Below are 19869 nucleotides of genomic sequence, written 5' to 3'. Positions count from 1 at the left end.
CATGACAACAAACCCATAAGGGAGGAATAAGCACAAGTACTTGAGGCCCCTGAAGTCCTTTCCTCCAAAAGAGTGTGCTTTATTTTTCTGGGTAACCCTTTGAAAGGCATTTTCTAGGTGCATGAGATCATCATCATATTGCTTTATTGTCAGGCTCTCTCTGGCCTGGGCGCACCTGTGGTCTCCCTTCTGTGCTGTGATCTAGGTGTGCTCCTCTTATCTGGAGGACCAGATGAGACATCTCACTTGGCAGGACCTCAGACTTTGGTGTCACGACAGCACCTCAAAAGCAACTTGTTTGAAACAAAACTAACAAGAGACCCTGACCCGATGGCCATCTTCTTCACCTGGACTTGCCATCTCAGTGCCTCCTTCCTGGCAGCCAGGCTTGAAGACCATTCCATTTCCCTCCAGCTTTCTCTTAACACATGTTCAGCCAGACCCTGAGCCCTGCCGCTGTCCCCCTCAACCCTCATTTGCTCTCACCTGGTCCTTGTAGAAGTTCCTGCCTGGTCTTCCTCCCCTAACTCCCAGGCCTTGTTGCCTGTCTTTCATGCTTCTGACAGAATCATCATTCCATAACCCGGAGCAAATGATGCCATTGCCCTAGTTAATGTTCTCACTCCTTGTTGCCTGGCATTTAGCAAAGTCCTTGACACAGTTCTCAAACACTAATGTGCCGAAGAATCACATGGGATGTTGGCTTAAATGCATGTTACTCGGCTCCCTCCCAGAAAGTCTGATGTGACAGCTCTGGGGTGGGCCCCGGCGATGTGCTCTTTTTATAAGCATCCTTGGGGACTTGCATGCTTGGACTGTACTATGAAAACTACTGCCTTGAAGTTCATGCATGGCCTGCCTATCTTGTCTCCACACACTCTCCATGACGTCCTCTACCTCTCCCTGCATCTTCCATCCTCTACTCATGTTGGATCACTTCCTGACTCCTGAAAGTGTCACTGAATTCCAAGCATCTGTGGTTCAGATCATTTTTTACACCCACCTGAGAAGGTGTTCTTGTTTTACCCCACCTAAAATCATCAAGCTTTCTTCAAACACTTCCTAACGTCCCAGGCCAAGATTGATGATTCTTTCCTCTATGTTTTCTCTGCACCTCTATAACAGCACCTGTTTGATTCTTTCCTTGTTTTTATCTAGTTGCTACTCTTAATGGAAGTTTCTTTACAGAAAGAAACTAAGTCATAGTTATTTGTAACTCCCACATATACATCAGCAGTTCCAGAGTACCAAAAGAGATCTTTTTTTTTTTTTGACTCTTAGGCAACTGTATATCTGTTTTATCTTTAACATCTTCTCTGGCTCAGAAAAATACTCTGGACTCTTAAAGATTCATTTCCTCTGATTTTAACAGGTCTCTTTTCCACATTTTATAGAGTCGCTTTCTTAGGATTCTGTCTGGATTGGACAGTCCTATTATATTTAATTCTAAATTCACAATTTCTTCTGCAAAAATAGTCCTGTATAAGAACATATTAAAAGTGTGTGAACTTACTCTAGATTATCTGGGCAGATGCTGAGTGGACAATATTGTCTTGGTTGGAATGCAAAATAAATCAAAGATGCAAGACTTGACCTTGAAAAGCGTAGTTGGATAAACAAGAGACCATGTATATGAAGCAAGTAGCAATCACAGAAGCATGAAGAGTAGAAGTGTACAAAGAATAAAGAATACCTAGAGTAGGGGAAATTAACCAAAGCAGATATGAAAGCCAGGCTGGGAATGTGTTGGAGAGGGGGTAAAAGGAAATTCCAGATGGGAACTGGATGAGCAAAATGTTGCATATCTGTAAGTTTTGGAAACCGTATCCATTTGGCTGACTCATACGGCCCTGTTGTGTAACAAGTTATCAGGTTGGTTAAATTGGATTCATATTTTCTGTTACATCAAAAGGGATGACGATAATTGTGAGGAGTAATAAGTCTGTCATTTTCTTCCAAAGTAATTGCTTTGGGTTTTCATTGTCGTCAACAGGGATCTGTCTGGCAATATGATAATGGAGCTATCACCTCACCTTTTTAAAGACTTGAAGCTTCTACAAAAACTGTAAGTTTTTTCTCATCAAAATCAGGTTTAAAAGGCAACATTTTGAGCTTCCAAAATAATAATACCTTTAAACTTCTTTTCCTCTCTCATCTAATGGTAAAAAAAAAAAAAAAAGGAACCTGTCATCCAATCCTCTTATGTATCTTCACAAGAACCAGTTTGAAAGTCTTAAACAACTTCAGTCTCTGTAAGTGAAATATTACAATTATATTGATTATAATTTTAGTGGATGTACTTAGAGACACATTTATTTTTAAATGGGCATTTTGCACATAGGAGCATGCATTTCAGACAATTGCGAATATCACTGATCCCGTGAAGTACATACTGAATGACAAATAAGCCTCATTATTTACCATTCAACATATATGAAGTCCATTTCTGTACTTGAGGAAGTTTTCTTGAAAACTGGGTTCATGTGGCAAAATCTCTTTCTATAGTTTTCACAAAGAATTAAACTTGCAATAGTTTTGTTTCTAAAAGTTTGGTTAAAACAGATTATGTAAGACTTGCCTGCTTTTCCCCTTTGCCCTTTCCTACAAGAATCTACTTGATATTAGTCTACAGTGCATTGTTTTACTTTTAAATAAGTTTTTAAAAAGCTATCCCACAAATATGAACATTCAGATAATTATGTACAGTATTTTTACATTTCTTTTTTTTGAGACAGAGTCTCGCTCTGTCGCCCAGGCTGGAGTGCAGTGGCCGGATCTCAGCTTACTGCAAGCTCCACCTCCCGGGTTCACGCCATTCCCCTGCCTCAGCCTCCCGAGTAGCGGGGACTACAGGTGCCTGCCACCGCGCCCGGCTAGTTGTTTTTTTGTATTTTTTTAGTAGAGACGGGGTTTCACCATGTTGGCCAGGATGGTCTCGATCTCCTGACCTCGTGATTCGCCCGTCTCAGGCTCCCAAAGTGCTGGGATTACAGGCTTGAGCCACTGCACCCGGCTACATTTCTACCATATTAAGTTTCAATGGTGTCAAGAACTCTGCCACTTTTCCTTTGAACTTCATGATTTCTTTCCAATGGATGGCAATTGCTGGCTAAAGGTTGTTTGTTTTCACACAGACAGCAGACTACATTGCCTGACTGCAGCCAAAAGTATTTCTTCCTTTACATCCAAAGACCGATTCTTAATATCATCTTTTATTCTTGCTAGTTTTCTATCTGAAATTAATGCAAGATTTAGGTTTCTCTCTCACCAGATATTAGTGAGCATCCACTGATGAAAAAGATCTGGTCCCTATTCTTAAGAAGCCATAATATTAAATATATATGTTTATTTTTTAAAATATAAGGACAGACCTGAGGATGTGGACAGCATGATCCTTCCCTTTACTTACCACATACTGCATTTCTGAAAGCCAAACTACCAAGTCACTACATAATGCCTTCCTGAAAGTCAAAGTAGCAACTATTTATTACATACTTGTCTTTATTCATTTCTACTTTGTTTCTTTATTCATTTCTTCTTTAGGGTCTTTTTTTTTTTTTTTTTTTTTTTGAGACAGAGTCTCGCCATGGCAGGCAGGAGTGCAACGGCGCAAGCTCGACCTTCCCTTCCCAGGTTCAAGTGATTCTCCTGCCTCAGCCTCCCAAGTAGCTGGGATTACAGGCAAACGCCGCCATGCCAGGCTACTTTTTTTTGTATTTTAGTAGAGATAGGGTTTCATTGTGTTGCCCAGGCTGGTCTCAAGCTCCTGAGCTCAGGCAATCCACCTGCCTCGGCCTCCCAAAGTGCTAGGATTACAGGCGTGAGCCACCGCACCTGCCTGGTCTTTCTTTTTTTACCTAAGATTCATTTACCCATTTATTTCACAAACATGTCTTAGCCACTGACTTACATAAAACACTGTCTTAGCACTCGGGGTACAGTGGCCTCTGCTCTTTAGGATGTTATAGGTTATTAATCAAATAATCACAGAATCCACATAAAGCTAAAACTGTATAAGTCAAGGAGAGAGCCAGAGAGGAAAAAAAAAAAAAGAAGAAGAAGAAGGAAAATTAAACCTTTAGAAAGGGCTTAGAGTCTCCTGCTAGAGGGGCCATGCAATTACTTAGTAGTATAACAGCTCTCCCAGATTTCATTTCTGACTTCCAAAAAGCAAGGACTCCTTGGGCAAAGGAAAACTCAGAACCATGTTGAGAAATCCTTATTCGGATTAGTCAAAAAGAAACCAAGTGAGAATCAGACATATTTCAAAACAAACATTAAAAGCAAAAGGCCTCTGTCTTTTTAGATTGTCCTCTCTCCATCTGCTTCCTGAGAACATGGCAGCTCTTAATTCATACCATCCTAAAGAGATCTTCAAAGTGTCCACATTTGTAGAAGCAAGCATTGAGGTCAACTAAGAGAACAGGAGTGATCCTTGGATCCCTTTGAGGACATTTTATGGGGCCTGAAGGATTTAAAGGAATTTAATTAAATTTACGTTAAATTTAATTAAAGGAATTCTAAGACATACCACTGTTGTCTTAGAAAACTTCTGAATTGGAGTTCCTCTTGCTACCTTCGTGTTTTTCCATCCTAAAGACATATAGGCCAGGAAGAAATGATCATGTTTAAATCCAGATTCTCACAAAACTCACTTCAGTGATGCTCTCAGGTTGGAAATATCATCTCTAATTCCTATGGCATTACTTATATTAATAAAATCAAACTAAAGAGCCAACATCATAATCACCCAAATCACCACTGTCATTCTTAAATCAAAGAAACGAATGAATGTGTTGTATAAGAATGTAATTCTGCATGTGAAGTGACACAATCATTACCAAACTACAGGAGGCATAAACAGAAATAGCCATTTTCTAAGACAGTGTACTGTAAAACGTTCACCCTCATTTGCCTTGGTAACATAAGATCTTGAAGCATTATATTTTGGATCTGATGAAGAATGCGATTATTAAAGCGTTTCAGCTCAACACCATTGAACCTGTTGTGTGTATTTTCCAGAGACCTGGAAAGGATAGAGATTCCAAATATAAACACACGAATGTTTCAACCCATGAAGAATCTTTCTCACATGTATGTATGTATAAAAAATGGAGGAGGAAGCATGGTAAAATGTTTCAAATTATCTCCTGTAAACTGTCTAATGTATCACTGCAATGTGTTTCTATGCAACAAAAGTCGTTTTATTGAGAACTTTTTAATTTTGTCACCTTTGGTCCCTGTTCAAATAGAGTTCAATATTATGATGTGCCGACATGAATGACCCTTCTCTCTGGAAACACGCTGTTTATCCAATTGAGGTCCAATAAGAGATCAGGGTGCCAGAATGCCACATATTACACAAGATGAAGTCACTGGCTAAATGGTACTCAGGCGACCTGGAAACATTAATTCACCTCACATGAATGAGCAGTCGGCTGCTCTAAGATTTGAGCCCTTAGGAAGAAAGGTGCTATATAAATTCCAGGTGTTGTTACTGTTACTAAGTGCACTACAAAATGGAGGTAATTAATCTTTATAGTAGTTTTTGATAAGTCACTTTAGCATATTTGGCTAAAGTGCACTGTGTAAGTTGTGTGAATATATGTGTTCATAATTATTTCTTTATCAACTGTGTAATCTGTGTGTTCATGATTTCAAAAATTAACCATTGTTATCTACAAAAGTAGGGAGGATTCAATGTAAGATTACAAGTTGGGTGCAGCAAGTGGATGAAATGGTTGCTGTGAAGGTGCTTTTAGGAGAACATTTTGTTTATGTCTGTGCAGTAGGTGTGATTACTAAAAGACAAGTATTTGATGCATTTCCACATGGTTTTGTTCTTATTCTTCTGTGGCACTATTAGATAAATATTTAATGAGGATATCATTTCCTTGTTGTAGGCAGAACATGAGGTCTTCTTAGAATAGAGAAATTCAACCTATTTAGAACTTGATGGAGAAACTGCTGTGTTAAATATAGACCTCAGGCTAAGGTCAAGAAGGGCTCAACAATTAAGAGAAAACACATTAGCTTAGTTACTTCCCTACTAAATAACCTACTTACTTTGCTTTCACATTCCTTGTCCTTTATTTATTGAAACATCCCCACCTTGTCACCCCCATCCCTTTCACCTGGCAACAAGTAGTGTGGTCACAGCGCAAGGTGGTCCTGAACCTATCTGAAGATAGCAGACATAATGGAATCCTAAAAGGACCAAGAAGTCAAGCCAAGTGTGTGCCAGGAACTCCAGGGAAGGAAAAGAAAAGAGAGTTTGTTATAGGTCAGGTTCCTTTAATTGGATGCCAGATATTAGGAAGCTGAATTGTAAGCTACTCGAAGGCAAGAATTGCCTCCTGTTTCTCTTCCTGACACACTCAGTGCTCAATTATTCATCATCCACTTGCTGATCCAAGAAGTATTTATTGAGTACCTACATGTGCCAGGCACTGCTTTAGACACCAGGGACACAATGATGAACAAAAGAGAGGATGTCTGTGCCTGAGAGCTTCCATTTAGCTTTGGGAACCAGAGAGTAAAGGAGCAAGCGAGTAAATAGTCAATTAAGTGCTACAAATTTAAATAAAGCAATGTAAGGAATAGAAGGAGGGTTGAGGATTACCACTGAGGTGGGGTGGATGGAAGTTGGAATGAGGTGACCTTTGAGCAGACCTGAGCAGAGGTAGAAAGCAGCCCTGGCAGTATCCAGCGGAAGAATCTTCCAGGCAGGGGCTTAAGCAAAAGCAAAGCTCTGAGTAGGGCATGAGCATGGCTTGTCTGAGGGTGTGTGTCTGGGTGGAGTAAGCATTGCAGGGTAAGAGGTGAGGTGGTGCAGGCAGCCAGGGGTCTGATGCCAGGCTGCCTTGGTCTAGAAACTGAATTGAGAAATGACCAAAAAATGAATTAGACTGACAGCAAAGAGCAGAAAAGTGAACTGAAAGAAGTAGCAAACAAATAAAAATAGAATAAGTTTTATGAGAGAAAATTCTAAACACACAGGTTTGAGGGATGGCGACAGCCAAATGACCTCACCAATTCCAGCACTTCCAGATGCCTTGTGCCCAGATCCCAACTCCATTGACCACAAACAAACTTATTTTCCCATAAAAATTAAGTCCTTCCAGACCCTGCTAAGAAATCTGTGTTTAAGGCAGCTGCTTCTCTTCCCAGATCCAGTGAGAATGCATTTTCCTAGTGTCAGAGGTCCTCCCTTCCTGCCCGTGTCAGGGAAGAGGGAGCTAGTTAAAGTGAGTAGACCTTGGTGTTTAAAACTCAGGACAAGACAGAAATGTTCTTGGTGAGTGACAACAGGCTTCTCCCATCCCAAGCCCAAGCCCCTGAAAGTTTGCTGGAGATCACTTTGACAATGATAATCCACTTTTCATAATACTTTACAGAATAATCAATAAACCAATGTGACCAGGGAACATACAGCCCCTGAGATTTCAAATTTTCATCTCCTCCCGAACTCTCCTCATCCAAGTTACTGAATTCCTATGTCCTTTAGGTTCCTCAACTTTAAAAGGATACTGCCTAGTATTTCATGAAGAACTCTTTAATTACATAAACACTACTAAACAAAAATAAACAAACCTAGTGAAGTTGTATACCTAGCATGGAGTTGCAGCCCCAATAGGATTGCAACTGTAGTTTCTGTATCATTGCTGCAAAGTGACACTTTTTTTCTCTTTGACTTTAGTTATTTCAAAAACTTTCGATACTGCTCCTATGCTCCCCATGTCCGAATATGTATGCCCTTGACGGACGGCATTTCTTCATTTGAGGACCTCTTGGCTAACAATATCCTCAGAATATTTGTCTGGGTTATAGCTTTCATTACCTGCTTTGGAAATCTTTTTGTCATTGGCATGAGATCTTTCATTAAAGCTGAAAATACAACTCACGCTATGTCCATCAAAATCCTTTGTTGTAAGTATGTTTCCAATACAGGTAGATTTAGGGTATCTTCTGTGAGCTGTGCACTAGACATATATATATATGTGTGTGTGTGTGTGTATATATATATATACACACATACACACACACACATATTTATTGGCTTTCAACAAATGGCATTTAATGTGAATTATACATCCTGGGCACATTTTTTTTTTCTAAATATAAAAGTTCCGGCTCTTTGTGGCTTTGTTTTAGGTTGCACGACCTTACAGTGGCCTGCTCTCAGGAATATGTCTTGGGAATGCGCTAAAAGGGAACCAATGAGTCAAGTGACAGATTATAAAGTTTTGTGGGTGATAAAACTAAGGTCAACTTCAATTACAATGATACCTATGCTCATTAAGCCCAGAAAATTATTCCCTTTATTAACTATGAAGATAATATAAGTTAACTGTTTAACAACTAGTCCTTCCTCCTTCCAGAAAATTCCTGTTCCCATTTTTTTAAACTACAAAATAAAAACATAGTGTAATACTTTAGAAATATTACAGATTTTTAAGTCCACTCGTTTCTTGGTACTCTGGTAGATGTTTACATTAGTTCATTTGATATAAGATGAAGGGAACTAGATCTAATTAGACAATTAAAATGCTGGAAATAGACTTAAAAGAAAACTAAAACAGAGGCATTTGAAACTGAAGACATTTCTGTTTCGATTCTTTCACAGGTGCTGACTGCCTGATGGGTGTTTACTTGTTCTTTGTCGGCTTTTTTGATATAAAATACCGAGGGCAGTATCAGAAGTATGCCTTGCTGTGGATGGAGAGCGTGCAGTGCCGCCTCATGGGGTTCCTGGCCATGCTGTCCACCGAAGTCTCTGTCCTGCTACTGACCTACTTGACTTTGGAGAAGTTCCTGGTCATTGTCTTCCCCTTCAACAACATTCGGCCTGGAAAACGGCAGACCTCAGTCATCCTCATTTGCATCTGGATGGCAGGATTTTTAATAGCTGTAATTCCATTTTGGAATGAGGAGTATTTTAGAAACTTTTATGGGAAAAATGGAGTATGTTTCCCACTTTATTACGACCAAACAGAAGATGTTGGAAGTGAAGGGTATTCTCTTGGAATTTTTCTAGGTAAATTATATTTTTTCATTTCCTGGAAAAACATAATTTTGCTAGAAATACTTTAAATTTCAGCAAAGGTGGATTTGTTTATTTCAGAAAGTGAGGTAATATAGTCAAGACTGTGTCCTTCTTTAAAAAAAAAGTTTTTACTATTGCATTTATTGACGTTTTTATTAAACTTTTTATTAGACAATATTTAGTGTGGAAAATAAAGACATACTACCAGGATCTCTGGATTATCTTTTTATTATCCATAAGATCCTTTGATTTCATGTTTATATGAAACGACTATAAGCTGGAGGAATTCCAGTTTACTGCCTCATCCTATAAACCTACCAAGTTATTTAAACTCTTTTTTTTTACAATCTAGTTATGAGTTAAATAAATAATAATAAAACTCAGGAAACTGACAAGTAAGAGATACCTGAATGGAAATACCAGGAAGGTTTATTGCCTTTGTTAAATGCAGCTCTTGAGTCAGCAATGTAAGGATGCTTAATAAAGCTCTTTTCTTTCCAGTTCTCTCAGTTCCTCCTAATACTTGGAAAAGAAGATTTCTGTGTTCTTTATAAATGAAAGACAAGTTTAGCCCTTTAAAGTTAAAAACACTATTTTTCTATTTTCTAATATGTATCCCTCCTGCTTAAAATTAAGGCTTTTCCCATGTCCTCTCTTTGGGGTGATCTTCTTTTGACTCTCCTAATCTTTTCTTCCCATCCAAGGAGCCAACAAGCTCTCCTGTCCTTTCTTTTTCTTCAAAATTTGCTTTTGCTGCTGCTCCTTCCAGTCTCTACCCACTGCTGTTGCCTTAGTTAGACACTTTACTACCTCAACCCTGAATTATTACCTTAGCCCTTACTGGTCTCGTAACCTCTGGGGCCTTCCCCTTCTTCTCATTTATCTATTCACTACCATTGTTATATTCTCTATCAAAAGCACTGTGTACACCTCCACTCAGAGACTTTCAATGACTCCCTAGTACTATCAAGGCCAAGTTTAAATTAGTCAGTTAGAACTCCTCATGACATGACCCTAACCATCATGCCCAGTTCTTCTCCATCTACTTCTCTTCCTCCTCTGAAAAACAAAACATTTAGTTTACTCCACTTTAGTAATACCCATCACACACTACCCTATTTGGTAGTTATTTGGTTATAGATACGTCATTCCCAGGATCCAGAGTATTATAGGCTGTTCTTTGTATTTTCTTATATTTCCTTATCATTCATTTCCTCATTACTCCTAACATAGGTGCCCTTAATAGAGACTCTTCCAGAAACACACACCACACACACACACACACACACACACACACACACACACACACAAACACACCATGACATGCATTGTTTCAACAGGCATTTATTCAGCACTTACTATAGGCTGTGCACTATATACTATATTGGGTACTGGAGATACAACAGATCCAGCCTCAAAGGCCTTACAGACCACAGAGGAGGAGGCAGACAAGTCAACATGTCCTCACATCACACACAGGCTGATAAATGCCATGACGAAAGAGTACAGAATGTTCTAGGAGCCCCAGATCTGAGGAACAGGGAAGGCTTCCCAAAAGAAATGAATTCAAACTGAGGCCCAAAGGATGAGGAGGCATCAGCCAAGTGAAGGCAGAGGAGGGTGAGGTAGGGTCTGTGTTCCAGGAAGACATAGTGGATTCCCAGGCCCAAAGCCAGGGAACAGAGTAAGATGAAGGGCTCAAGAAACTCATTTTTGTGGAGCATATCATGCGGGCATAGAGCTCGGCCCAAAGGGGTTAAGTATCTGGGATATATTCCAGATAGATAAAGAGATAGTCACAAACACACACACACACACACAAAATCATCATCATCATCAATTTGCATACGAGAGGAAGACTCCTAGAGCTCTAAAGTACAATTTTTTTTTTCTGTTTGAAGAATATAAGAATACATAATTTTTAATTAATTTTTTATTTGAAAATAATTTTCATTTTAGGAAAGGTGCAGAGATAGTACAATTTTCTACATACGCCCCATCAAGTTTCCCCTATTGTTAACATATTTCTTATATTACTATCATCCATTTAGAGCATATACTTTTTTTTTTTTTTGAGACAGACTCTCGCCTTGTCTCCCAGGCTGGAGTGCAGTGGTGCCATCTTGGCTCACTGCAACCTCCATCTCCCAGGTTCAAGCAATTCTCTCGCCTCAGACTCCCAAGTAGCTGGGATTACAGGTGCCCACCACTATGCCCGGCTAATTTTTGTATTTTTAGTGTAGTCCAAGTTTCACCATGTTGGCCAGGCTGGTCTCAAACCCCTGACCTCAAGCAATCTGCCCACCTCAGCTTCCCAAAGTGCTGGGATTACAGGTGTGAGCCACCACGCCCAGCCTAGAACATATACTTTTGATCCTTTCTGTAAGTCTGCTATCAGAATTTGGGGCAGGGGAGCATCTTCTAAGAGAGTGATTATTTTTTATGCTTAACGAAATTTTTTTAAAAGAGGCCTAAGACAAACCAGTTTTATAAAATTTTACCGTATGGCGTTATACTGCGATTTCATTGAATACGAAATGATTTGGATAAAAATAACAGATCACCTTGAATTTAAAGTATTTTTACTCTAGACTTCACCAATCTTACATACAGTCTAGGTTCAAATTCATATTTTTTAACAACTTTGAAAATATATGCAAGTCTTATGTTCACTGTGAAAAATGAGATGATCACTCAGGATTTCAGCGACAGCAAGAATAAAGCAAATCCGAGTCACTAAGAAGTCAGCATGAAAGGCAACAGTGATGTTGGGTGGGAATCTTGTGCATACATTTGGGCCCAAAAGAGTAATTCACATAGCTGAATTTAACTTTTTTCTTATTGTTTATTATAAAATTAGTCTAAAGTTTCTGAACCACAGTAGTTTAAATTACTATAAGAAACATGAAGAAAAATAAACAAAAATACATTTTTGTTCTACGTATTATTCTTAAGACCAAAAACATTAGGAATAACGTTTCTCAGACAATTATATTCATGATATATTCCAAGGTTATTTTATTCATTTTTTAAAATTATTTTTATTCTTTTATTATTCATGTTTATAGGATAATAAAGTGGGGTTGTTTTTATTTTTTGAGATGTGCGTAAGATTACATCAATCCCTTAAGGTTTGAATTTGCAGAGAGCTAAAAACAAAAATAGCTTCTTTTCATGCTTTAAAAGAGCTAGAGTTTACTTCATGATACGCCTAGATCTGAATTTTAGAAGTCTATAATTCCTCATAAGGGTTTATGTATTTGAAATCTCTTTTTCATCTGGTCAACCCAATGTCTTTGTTTTTATTTCCTTGAACCTGGGTTTTACCTAACACCACTGGGCTTATATAAAAGAATGCTTCCCAGCAGGGCCTGTGGAAGAGGCAGTGTATTTAACATCTAAGTACAGGTTAAGCATTTGTAACTGAAAATCCAAACTTTGAAATGCTCCAAAATATGGAACTTTTTGAGTGTCAACATGATGCCACAAGTGGAAAAATTCAACACCTGAAGCTTTTGCTTTCTGATGGTTCAAAGTATACAAACTTTGTTTCATGCACAAAATTATTTAAAATATTGTACAAAATTACTTTCAGACTATGTATATAAGATGTATATGAAACATAAATAAATTTTGTGTTTAGACTTGGGAACCATTTCCAAGATATATCATTATGAATGTGCAAATATTCCAAAATCCAAAATCCAAAACATTTCTGGTTTCAAACATTTTCGATAAGGGATACTCAACCTGTACCACAGTAATTTTACTGTTGACTTTTATGCCTGAGATGTTAAAAGTGTGCTTTTCCCAACAGGTGTGAACTTGCTGGCTTTTCTCATCATTGTGTTTTCCTATATTACTATGTTCTGTTCCATTCAAAAAACCGCCTTGCAGACCACAGAAGTAAGGAATCATTTTGGAAGAGAGGTGGCTGTTGCAAATCGTTTCTTTTTTATAGTGTTCTCTGATGCCATCTGCTGGATTCCTGTATTTGTAATTAAAATCCTTTCTCTCTTCCGGGTGGAAATACCAGGTCAGTCTCTTCTATCATTCCCAAGTATAATACACAGTGCCTTCTTACATCCTCCTTTTGACAAGGCCAGAGTCTAGGACACATAGTTAATTATCCATAAAAACTTTTAATTTCAATACAAAGAGTTATTTCCCTCCATGTTTTATAATCAGTATTATAAAACAGAAACTGAGTAGTGGTGCAGTTCAACCAGGAATAATAAAAAGCAGGAGCTACAGAGAAACTAAGTCTGAGTATCTTGCTTTCACCCGAGCAGCACATTGGTTCTTCACTAGGAGTATGCATAAAAAAATCAAAATATACATGCCCAGGTTCCACCTGGGACTGTTTTGTCTCTAGAGGCTAAGACCTATAGATGGATGTTATGTAAAAATTCCCCTGTAATTCTGATGCACACACATCTGGCTAGAACCACCATTCTATTCCACGGTCCTAGCCATAAAATGTCATGCTGGGCTCTGTGGAGCATGAGATATTTCCTGAAAGAGTCTCCTCTGAAAGGCCAAGTTCCCTGAACACACCCCTACTTCAACCAGAGAAAATCACCTTTCCTTAGCAGAATTTCATCTGAATCCCCTTCTGGGATCTAGAAATCACAGCTATTTAGGGACCACCACCCAGGGCTTTAACCTAACTCTCAGTAAAGTACCTTGGAACCGTCATCAACCTACTGTTCCAGCCTATAGCAGAGCTACCTGGGAGTTGATCCAAGACAGTAATTGTGTCTTATACATCTTGACTCCTCAGTGCCAAGCAGGATGCCTGATACTTTGATAGCCCTTATGAAAGAGTGATGAACGCACGGATGATAAACAGCTGTAACAACCTATGTCCCTTCTGTGCAGTCAGTCATGAGGCTGTGTCAAATGTTTTGCTGCAAAATACCACACAACATTCACAACATCCTCTTAACCTATCAGTTCTGTCTCCACAAGGCACAGATGTTCCTCAGGCCGTGTAGGATATGAAAGTGAAAATTAGGAAGGAGATCAGGTCAGGGCTGAATACTTGGAAGCCTTTGCTGGGTGGTGAGACAAGAAGCCATAAGAGGGCTTTGTGGGAGGTCATGCGGGGAGAGCCAGTTGCATGTGAAGAACAGAGTTAATTAAATGTTAATAGTCACAGTTGTTCACTTGGTGAACAGCCTCCAATCTATTACTGCTATCTGCACATCCCAATTTTACACCCTAACCTTTCAAATTCAGCAGGACAAAAGTGTCCATTGGTCTCCATTGCTCATAGAATAAAGTCCAAGTGCTGGGGTGAACATTATAATACTTCTTACCTCCCACCCCACCCTCATACACTGTGATCCAGGCCCACTGGAATGACTGGGCTTTGTTTTTTTGTTTGTTTTTGTTTTTTTATTATGATGATGTCATTTTATTGAGCACTTACTTTATTTGTTTATTTATTTTTTAAATTATACTTTAAGTTCTAGGGTACATGTGCACAACGTGCAGGTTTGTTACATATGTATACATGTGCCATGTTGGTGTGCTGCACCCATTAACTCGTCATTTACATTAGGTATATCTCCTAATGCTATTCCTCCCTCCTCCCCCCCACAATAGGCCCCGGTGTGTGATGATCCCCTTCCTGTGTCCAAGTGATCTCATTGTTCAATTCCCACCTATGAGTGAGAACATGCGGTATTTGGTTTTCTGTTCTTGCGATAGTTTGCTGAGAATGATGGTTTCCAGCTGCATCCATGTCCCTACAAAGGACATGAACTCATCCTTTTTTTATAGCTGCATAGTATTCCATGGTGTACATGTGCCATATTTTGTTAATCCAGTCTGTCACTGATGGACATTTGGGTTGATTCCAAGTCTTTGCTATTGTGAATAGTGCCACAATAAACATACGTGTGCATGTGTCTTTATAGCAGCATGACTTATAATCCTTTGGGTATATCCCCAGTAATGGGATGGCTGGGTTGAATGGTATTTCTAGTTCTAGATCCTTGAGAAATCACCACACTGTTTTCCATAATGGTTGAACTAGTTTACAGTCCCACCAACAGTGTAAAAGTGTTCCTATTTCTCCACATCCTCTCCAGCACCTGTTGTTTCCTGATTTTTTAATGATTGCCATTCTAACTGGTGTGAGGTGGTATCTCATTGTGGTTTTGATTTGCATTTCTCTGATGGCGAGTGATGATGAGCATTTTTTCATGTGTCTGTTGGCTGTATGAATGTCTTCTTTTGAGAGTGTCTGTTCATAACCTTTGCCCACTTTTTGATGGGGTTGTTTGTTTTTTTCTTGTAAATTTGATTGAGTTATTTATAGGTTCAGGATATTAGCCCTTTGTCAGATGAGTTGATTGCAAAAATTTTCTCCCATTCTGTAGGTTGCCTGTTCACTCTAATGGTAGTTTCTTTTGCTGTGCAGAAGCTCTTTAGTTTAATTAGATCCCGTTTGTCAATTTTGGCTTTTGTTGCTGTTGCTTTTGGTGTTTTAGACATGAAGTCCTTGCCCATGCCTATGTCCTGAATGGTATTACCTAGGTTTTCTTCTAGGGTTTTTATGGTAGTAGGTCTAACATTTAAGTCTCTAATCCATCTTGAATTAATTTTCATATAAGGAGTAAGGAAAGGATCCAGTTTTAGCTTTCTACTTATGGCTAGCCAATTTTCCCAGCACCATTTATTAAATAGGGAATCCTTTCCCCATTTTTTGTTTTTCTCAGGTTTGTCAAAGATCAGACGGCTGTAGATGTGTGGTATTATTTCTGAGGGCTCTGTTCTGTTCCATTGGTCTATATCTCTGTTTTGGTACCAGTACCATGCTGTTTTGGTTACTGTAGCCTTGTGGTATAGCTTTGTTCTTTTGGCTTAGGATTGTCTTGGCAATGCGGGGTCTTTTATGGTTCCATATGAACTTTAAAGCAGTTTTTTCCAATTCTGGGAAGAAAGTCATTGGTAGCTTAACGGGGATGGCACTGAATCTATAAATTACCTTGGGCAGTATGGCCATTTTCACAGTGTTGATTCTTCCTATCCATGAGCATAGTATGTTCTTCCATTTGTTTGTGTCCTCTTTTATTTTGTGGAACAGTGGCTTATAGTTCTCCTTGAAGAGGTCCTTTACATCCCTTGTAAGTTGGATTCCTAGGTATTTTATTCTATTGGAAGCTATTGTGAATGGGATTCATCCATGATTTGGCTCTCTGTTTGTCTGTTACTGGTGTACAAGAATGGTTGTGATTTTTGCACATTGATTTTGTATTCTGAGACTTTGCTGAAGTTGCTTATCAACTTAAGGAGATTTTGGGCTGAGATGATAGGGTTTTCTAAATATACAATCATGTCATCTGCAAACAGGGACAATTTGAATTCTTCTTTTCCTAACTGAATACCCTTTATTTCTTTCTCTTGCCTGACTGCCCTAGCCAGAACTTCCAACACTATGTTGAATAGGAGTGGTGAGAGAGGGCATCCTTGTCTTGTGCCAGTTTTCAAAGGGAATGCTTCCAGTTTTTGCCCATTCAGTATGATATTGGCTGTGGGTTTGTCATAAATAGCTCTTATTATTTTGAGATACGTTCCATCAATACCGAATTTATTGAGAGTTTTTAGCATGAAGGGCTGTTGAATTTTATCAAAGGCCTTTTCTGCATCCATTGAGATAATCATGTGGTTTTTGTCTTTGGTTCTGTTTATATGCTGGATTATGTTTACTGATTTGCATATGTTGAACTAGCCATGCATCCCAGGGATGAAGCCCACTTGATCATGGTGGATAAGCTTTTTGATGTGCTGCTGGATTCAGTTTGCCAGTATTTTATTGAGGATTTTTGCATCGATGTTCGTCAGGGATATTGGTCTAAAATTCTCTTTTTTGTTGTATCTCTGTCAGGCTTTGGTATCAGGATGATGTTGGCCTCATAAAATGAGTTAGGGAGGATTCCCTCTTTTTCTATTGATTGGAATGGTTTCAGAAGGAATGGTACAAACTCCTCCTTGTACCTCTGGTAGAATTCGGCTGTGAATCCGTCTGGTCCTGGACTTTTTTTGGTTGGTAGGCTATTAATTATTGCCTCAATTTCAGAGCCTGCTATTGGTCTATTCAGGGATTCAACTTCTTCCTGGTTTAGTCTTGGGAGAGTGTAAGTGTCCAGGAAATTATCCATTTCTTCTAGGTTTTCTAGTTTATTTGCGTAGAGGTGTTTATAGTGTTCTCTGATGGTAGTTTGTATTTCTGTGGGGTCGGTGGTGATATCCCCTTTATCATTTTTTATTGTGTCTATTTGATTCTTCTCTCTTTTCTTCTTTATTAGTCTTGCTAGCGGTCTATCAATTTTGTTGATCTTTTCAAAAAATCAGCTCCTGGATTCATTGATTTTTTTGGAGGATTTTTTTGTGTCTCTATCTCCTTCAGTTCTGCTCTGATCTTAGTTATTTCTTTCCTTCTGCTAGTTTTCGAATGTGTTTGCTCCTGCTTCTCTAGTTCTTTTAATTGTGAGGTTAAGGTGTCAATTTTAGATCTTTCCTGTTTTCTCTTGTGGGCATTTAGTGCTATAAATTTCCCTCTACACACTGCTTTAAATGTATCCCACAGATTCTGATATATTGTATCTTTGTTCTCATTGGTTTCAAGGAACATCTTTATTTCTGCCTTCATTTCGTTATGTACCCAGTAGTCATTCAGGAGCAGGTTGCTCAGTTTCCATGTAGTTGAGCGGTTTTGATTGAGTTTCTTAGTCCTGAGTTCTAGTTTGATTGCACTGTGGTCTGAGAGACAGTTTGTTATGATTTCTGTTCTTTTACATTTGCTGAGGAGTGCTTTACTTCCAACTATGTGGTCAATTTTGGAATAAGTGCGATGTGGTGCTGAGAAGAATGTATATTCTGTTGATTTGGGGTGGAGAGTTCTGTAGATGTCATTAGGTCCGCTTGGTGCAGAGTTGAGTTCAATTCCTGGATATCCTTGTTAACTTTCTGTCTCGTTGATCTGTCTAATGTTGACAGTGGGGCGTTAAAGTCTCCCATTATTATTGTATGGGAGTCTAAGTCTCTTTGTAAGTCTCTAAGGACTTGCTTTATGAATCTGGGTGCTCCTGTATTGGGTGTATATATATTTAGGATAGTTAGCTCTTCCTGATGAATTGATCCCTTTACCATTATGTAATGGCCTTCTTTGTCTCTTTTGATCTTTGATGGTTTAAAGTCTGTTTTATCAGAGACTAGGATTGCAATCCCTGCTTTTTTTGTTTGTTTGTTTGTTTTCCATTTGCTTGGTAGACCTTCCTCCATCCCTTTATTTTGAGCCTATGTGTGTCTCTGCATGTGAGATGGGTCTTAACTCTTTGTCCAATTTGCCAGTCTGTGTCTTTTAATTGGACCATTTAGTCCATTTACATTTAAGGTTAATATTGTTATGTGTGAACTTGATCCTGTCATTATGATATTAGCTGGTTATTTTGCTCACTAGTTGATGCAGTTTCTTCCTAGCATCGATGGACTTTACATTTTGACATGTTTTTGCAATGACTGGTACCTGTTGTTCCTTTCCATGTTTAGTGCTTCCTTTAGGATCTCTTGTAGGGCAGGCCTCGTGGTGACAAAATCTCTAAGCATTTGCTTGTCTGTAAAGGATTTTATTTCTCCTTCACGTATGAAACTTAGTTTGGCTGGATATGAAATTCTGGGTTGAAAATTCTTTTCTTTAAGAATGTTGAATATTGGCCCCCACTCTCTTCTGGCTTGGAGAGTTTCTGCTGAGAGATCTGCTGTTAGTCTGATGGGCTTCCCTTTGTGCATAACCCCACCTTTCTCTCTGGCTGCTCTTAACATTTTTTCCTTCATTTCAACTTTGGTGAATCTGACAATTTGGAGTTGCTCTTCTCAAGGAGTATCTTTGTGGCATTTTCTGTATTTCCTGAATTTGAATGTTGGCCTGCCTTACTAGGTTGGGGAAGTTCTTCTGGATGATATCCTGCAGAGTGTTTTACAACTTGGTTCCATTTTCCCCATCACTTTTAGGCACACCAATCAGACGTAGATTTGGTCTTTTCACATAATCCCATAATTCTTGGTGGCTTTGTTCATTTCTTTTTACTCTTTTTTCTCTATACTTCTCTTCTCACTTCATTTCATTTATTTGATCTTCAATCGCTGATACTCTTTCTTCTAGCTGATCGAGTCGGTTACTGAAGCTTGTGCATTTGTCACGTAGTTCTCGTGTTATGGTTTTCACCTCTATCAGTTCTTTTAAGGTCTTCTCTGCATTGATTATTCTAGTTATCCATTCATCTATTCTTTTTTCAAGGTTTTTAGTTTCTTTGCGCTGGTTACGTAGTTCCTCCTTTAGCTCTGAGAAGTTTGATCGACCAAAGCCTTCTTCTCTCAACCCGTCAAAGTCATTCCCTGTCTAGCTTTGTTCCATTGCTGGCGATGAGCTGCGTTCCTTTGGAGGGGGAGATGTGCTCTGATTTTTTGAATTTCCAGCTTTTCTGCCCTGCTTTTTCCCCATCTTCATGGTTTTATCTACCTTTCGTCTTTGATGATGGTGACGTACTGATGGAGTTTTGGTGTGGGTGTCCTTTCTGTTTGTTAGTTTTCCTTCTAACAGTCAGGACCCTCAGCTGTAGGTCTGTTGGAGTTTGCTTGAGGTCCACTCCAGGCCCTGTTTGCCTGGGTATCAGCAGCAGAGGCTGCAGAAGATAGAATATTGCTGAACAGTGAGTGTTGCTGTCTGATTCTTGCTCTGGAAGCTTCGTCTCAGGGGTGTACCCCACCGTGCGAGGTGTGAGGTGTCGGTCTGCCCCTAGTGGGGGATGTCT

General features: G+C 39.0%; 1 protein-coding gene and 1 long non-coding RNA gene across 3 annotated transcripts in view; one reads left to right on the top strand and one right to left on the bottom strand.

Annotated features, from left to right (window-relative positions):
- The window catches only part of LOC115894576, a 160747-nt gene that overhangs the window by 94364 nt on the left and 46514 nt on the right, over positions 1-19869 (bottom strand). The window lies entirely within an intron of this gene.
- The window catches only part of RXFP2 (relaxin family peptide receptor 2), a 73058-nt gene that overhangs the window by 47857 nt on the left and 5332 nt on the right, over positions 1-19869 (top strand). For both annotated transcript variants that reach the window (XM_010367070.2, XM_010367071.1), the window contains 6 exons: positions 1994-2065; positions 2181-2252; positions 5023-5094; positions 7700-7929; positions 8627-9037; positions 12864-13082. In XM_010367070.2, coding sequence (XP_010365372.1) covers positions 1994-2065; positions 2181-2252; positions 5023-5094; positions 7700-7929; positions 8627-9037; positions 12864-13082 — 1076 coding nt within the window. The remainder of the gene's footprint in view (positions 1-1993; positions 2066-2180; positions 2253-5022; positions 5095-7699; positions 7930-8626; positions 9038-12863; positions 13083-19869) is intronic.

The sequence above is a fragment of the Rhinopithecus roxellana genome, chromosome 18, assembly GCF_007565055.1.
Source record: "Rhinopithecus roxellana isolate Shanxi Qingling chromosome 18, ASM756505v1, whole genome shotgun sequence".
Taxonomy (NCBI): Eukaryota; Metazoa; Chordata; class Mammalia; order Primates; family Cercopithecidae; genus Rhinopithecus; species Rhinopithecus roxellana.
The sequence above is the reverse complement of the archived record's forward strand: the minus strand, read 5'-3'. Positions and strand labels throughout refer to the sequence as shown.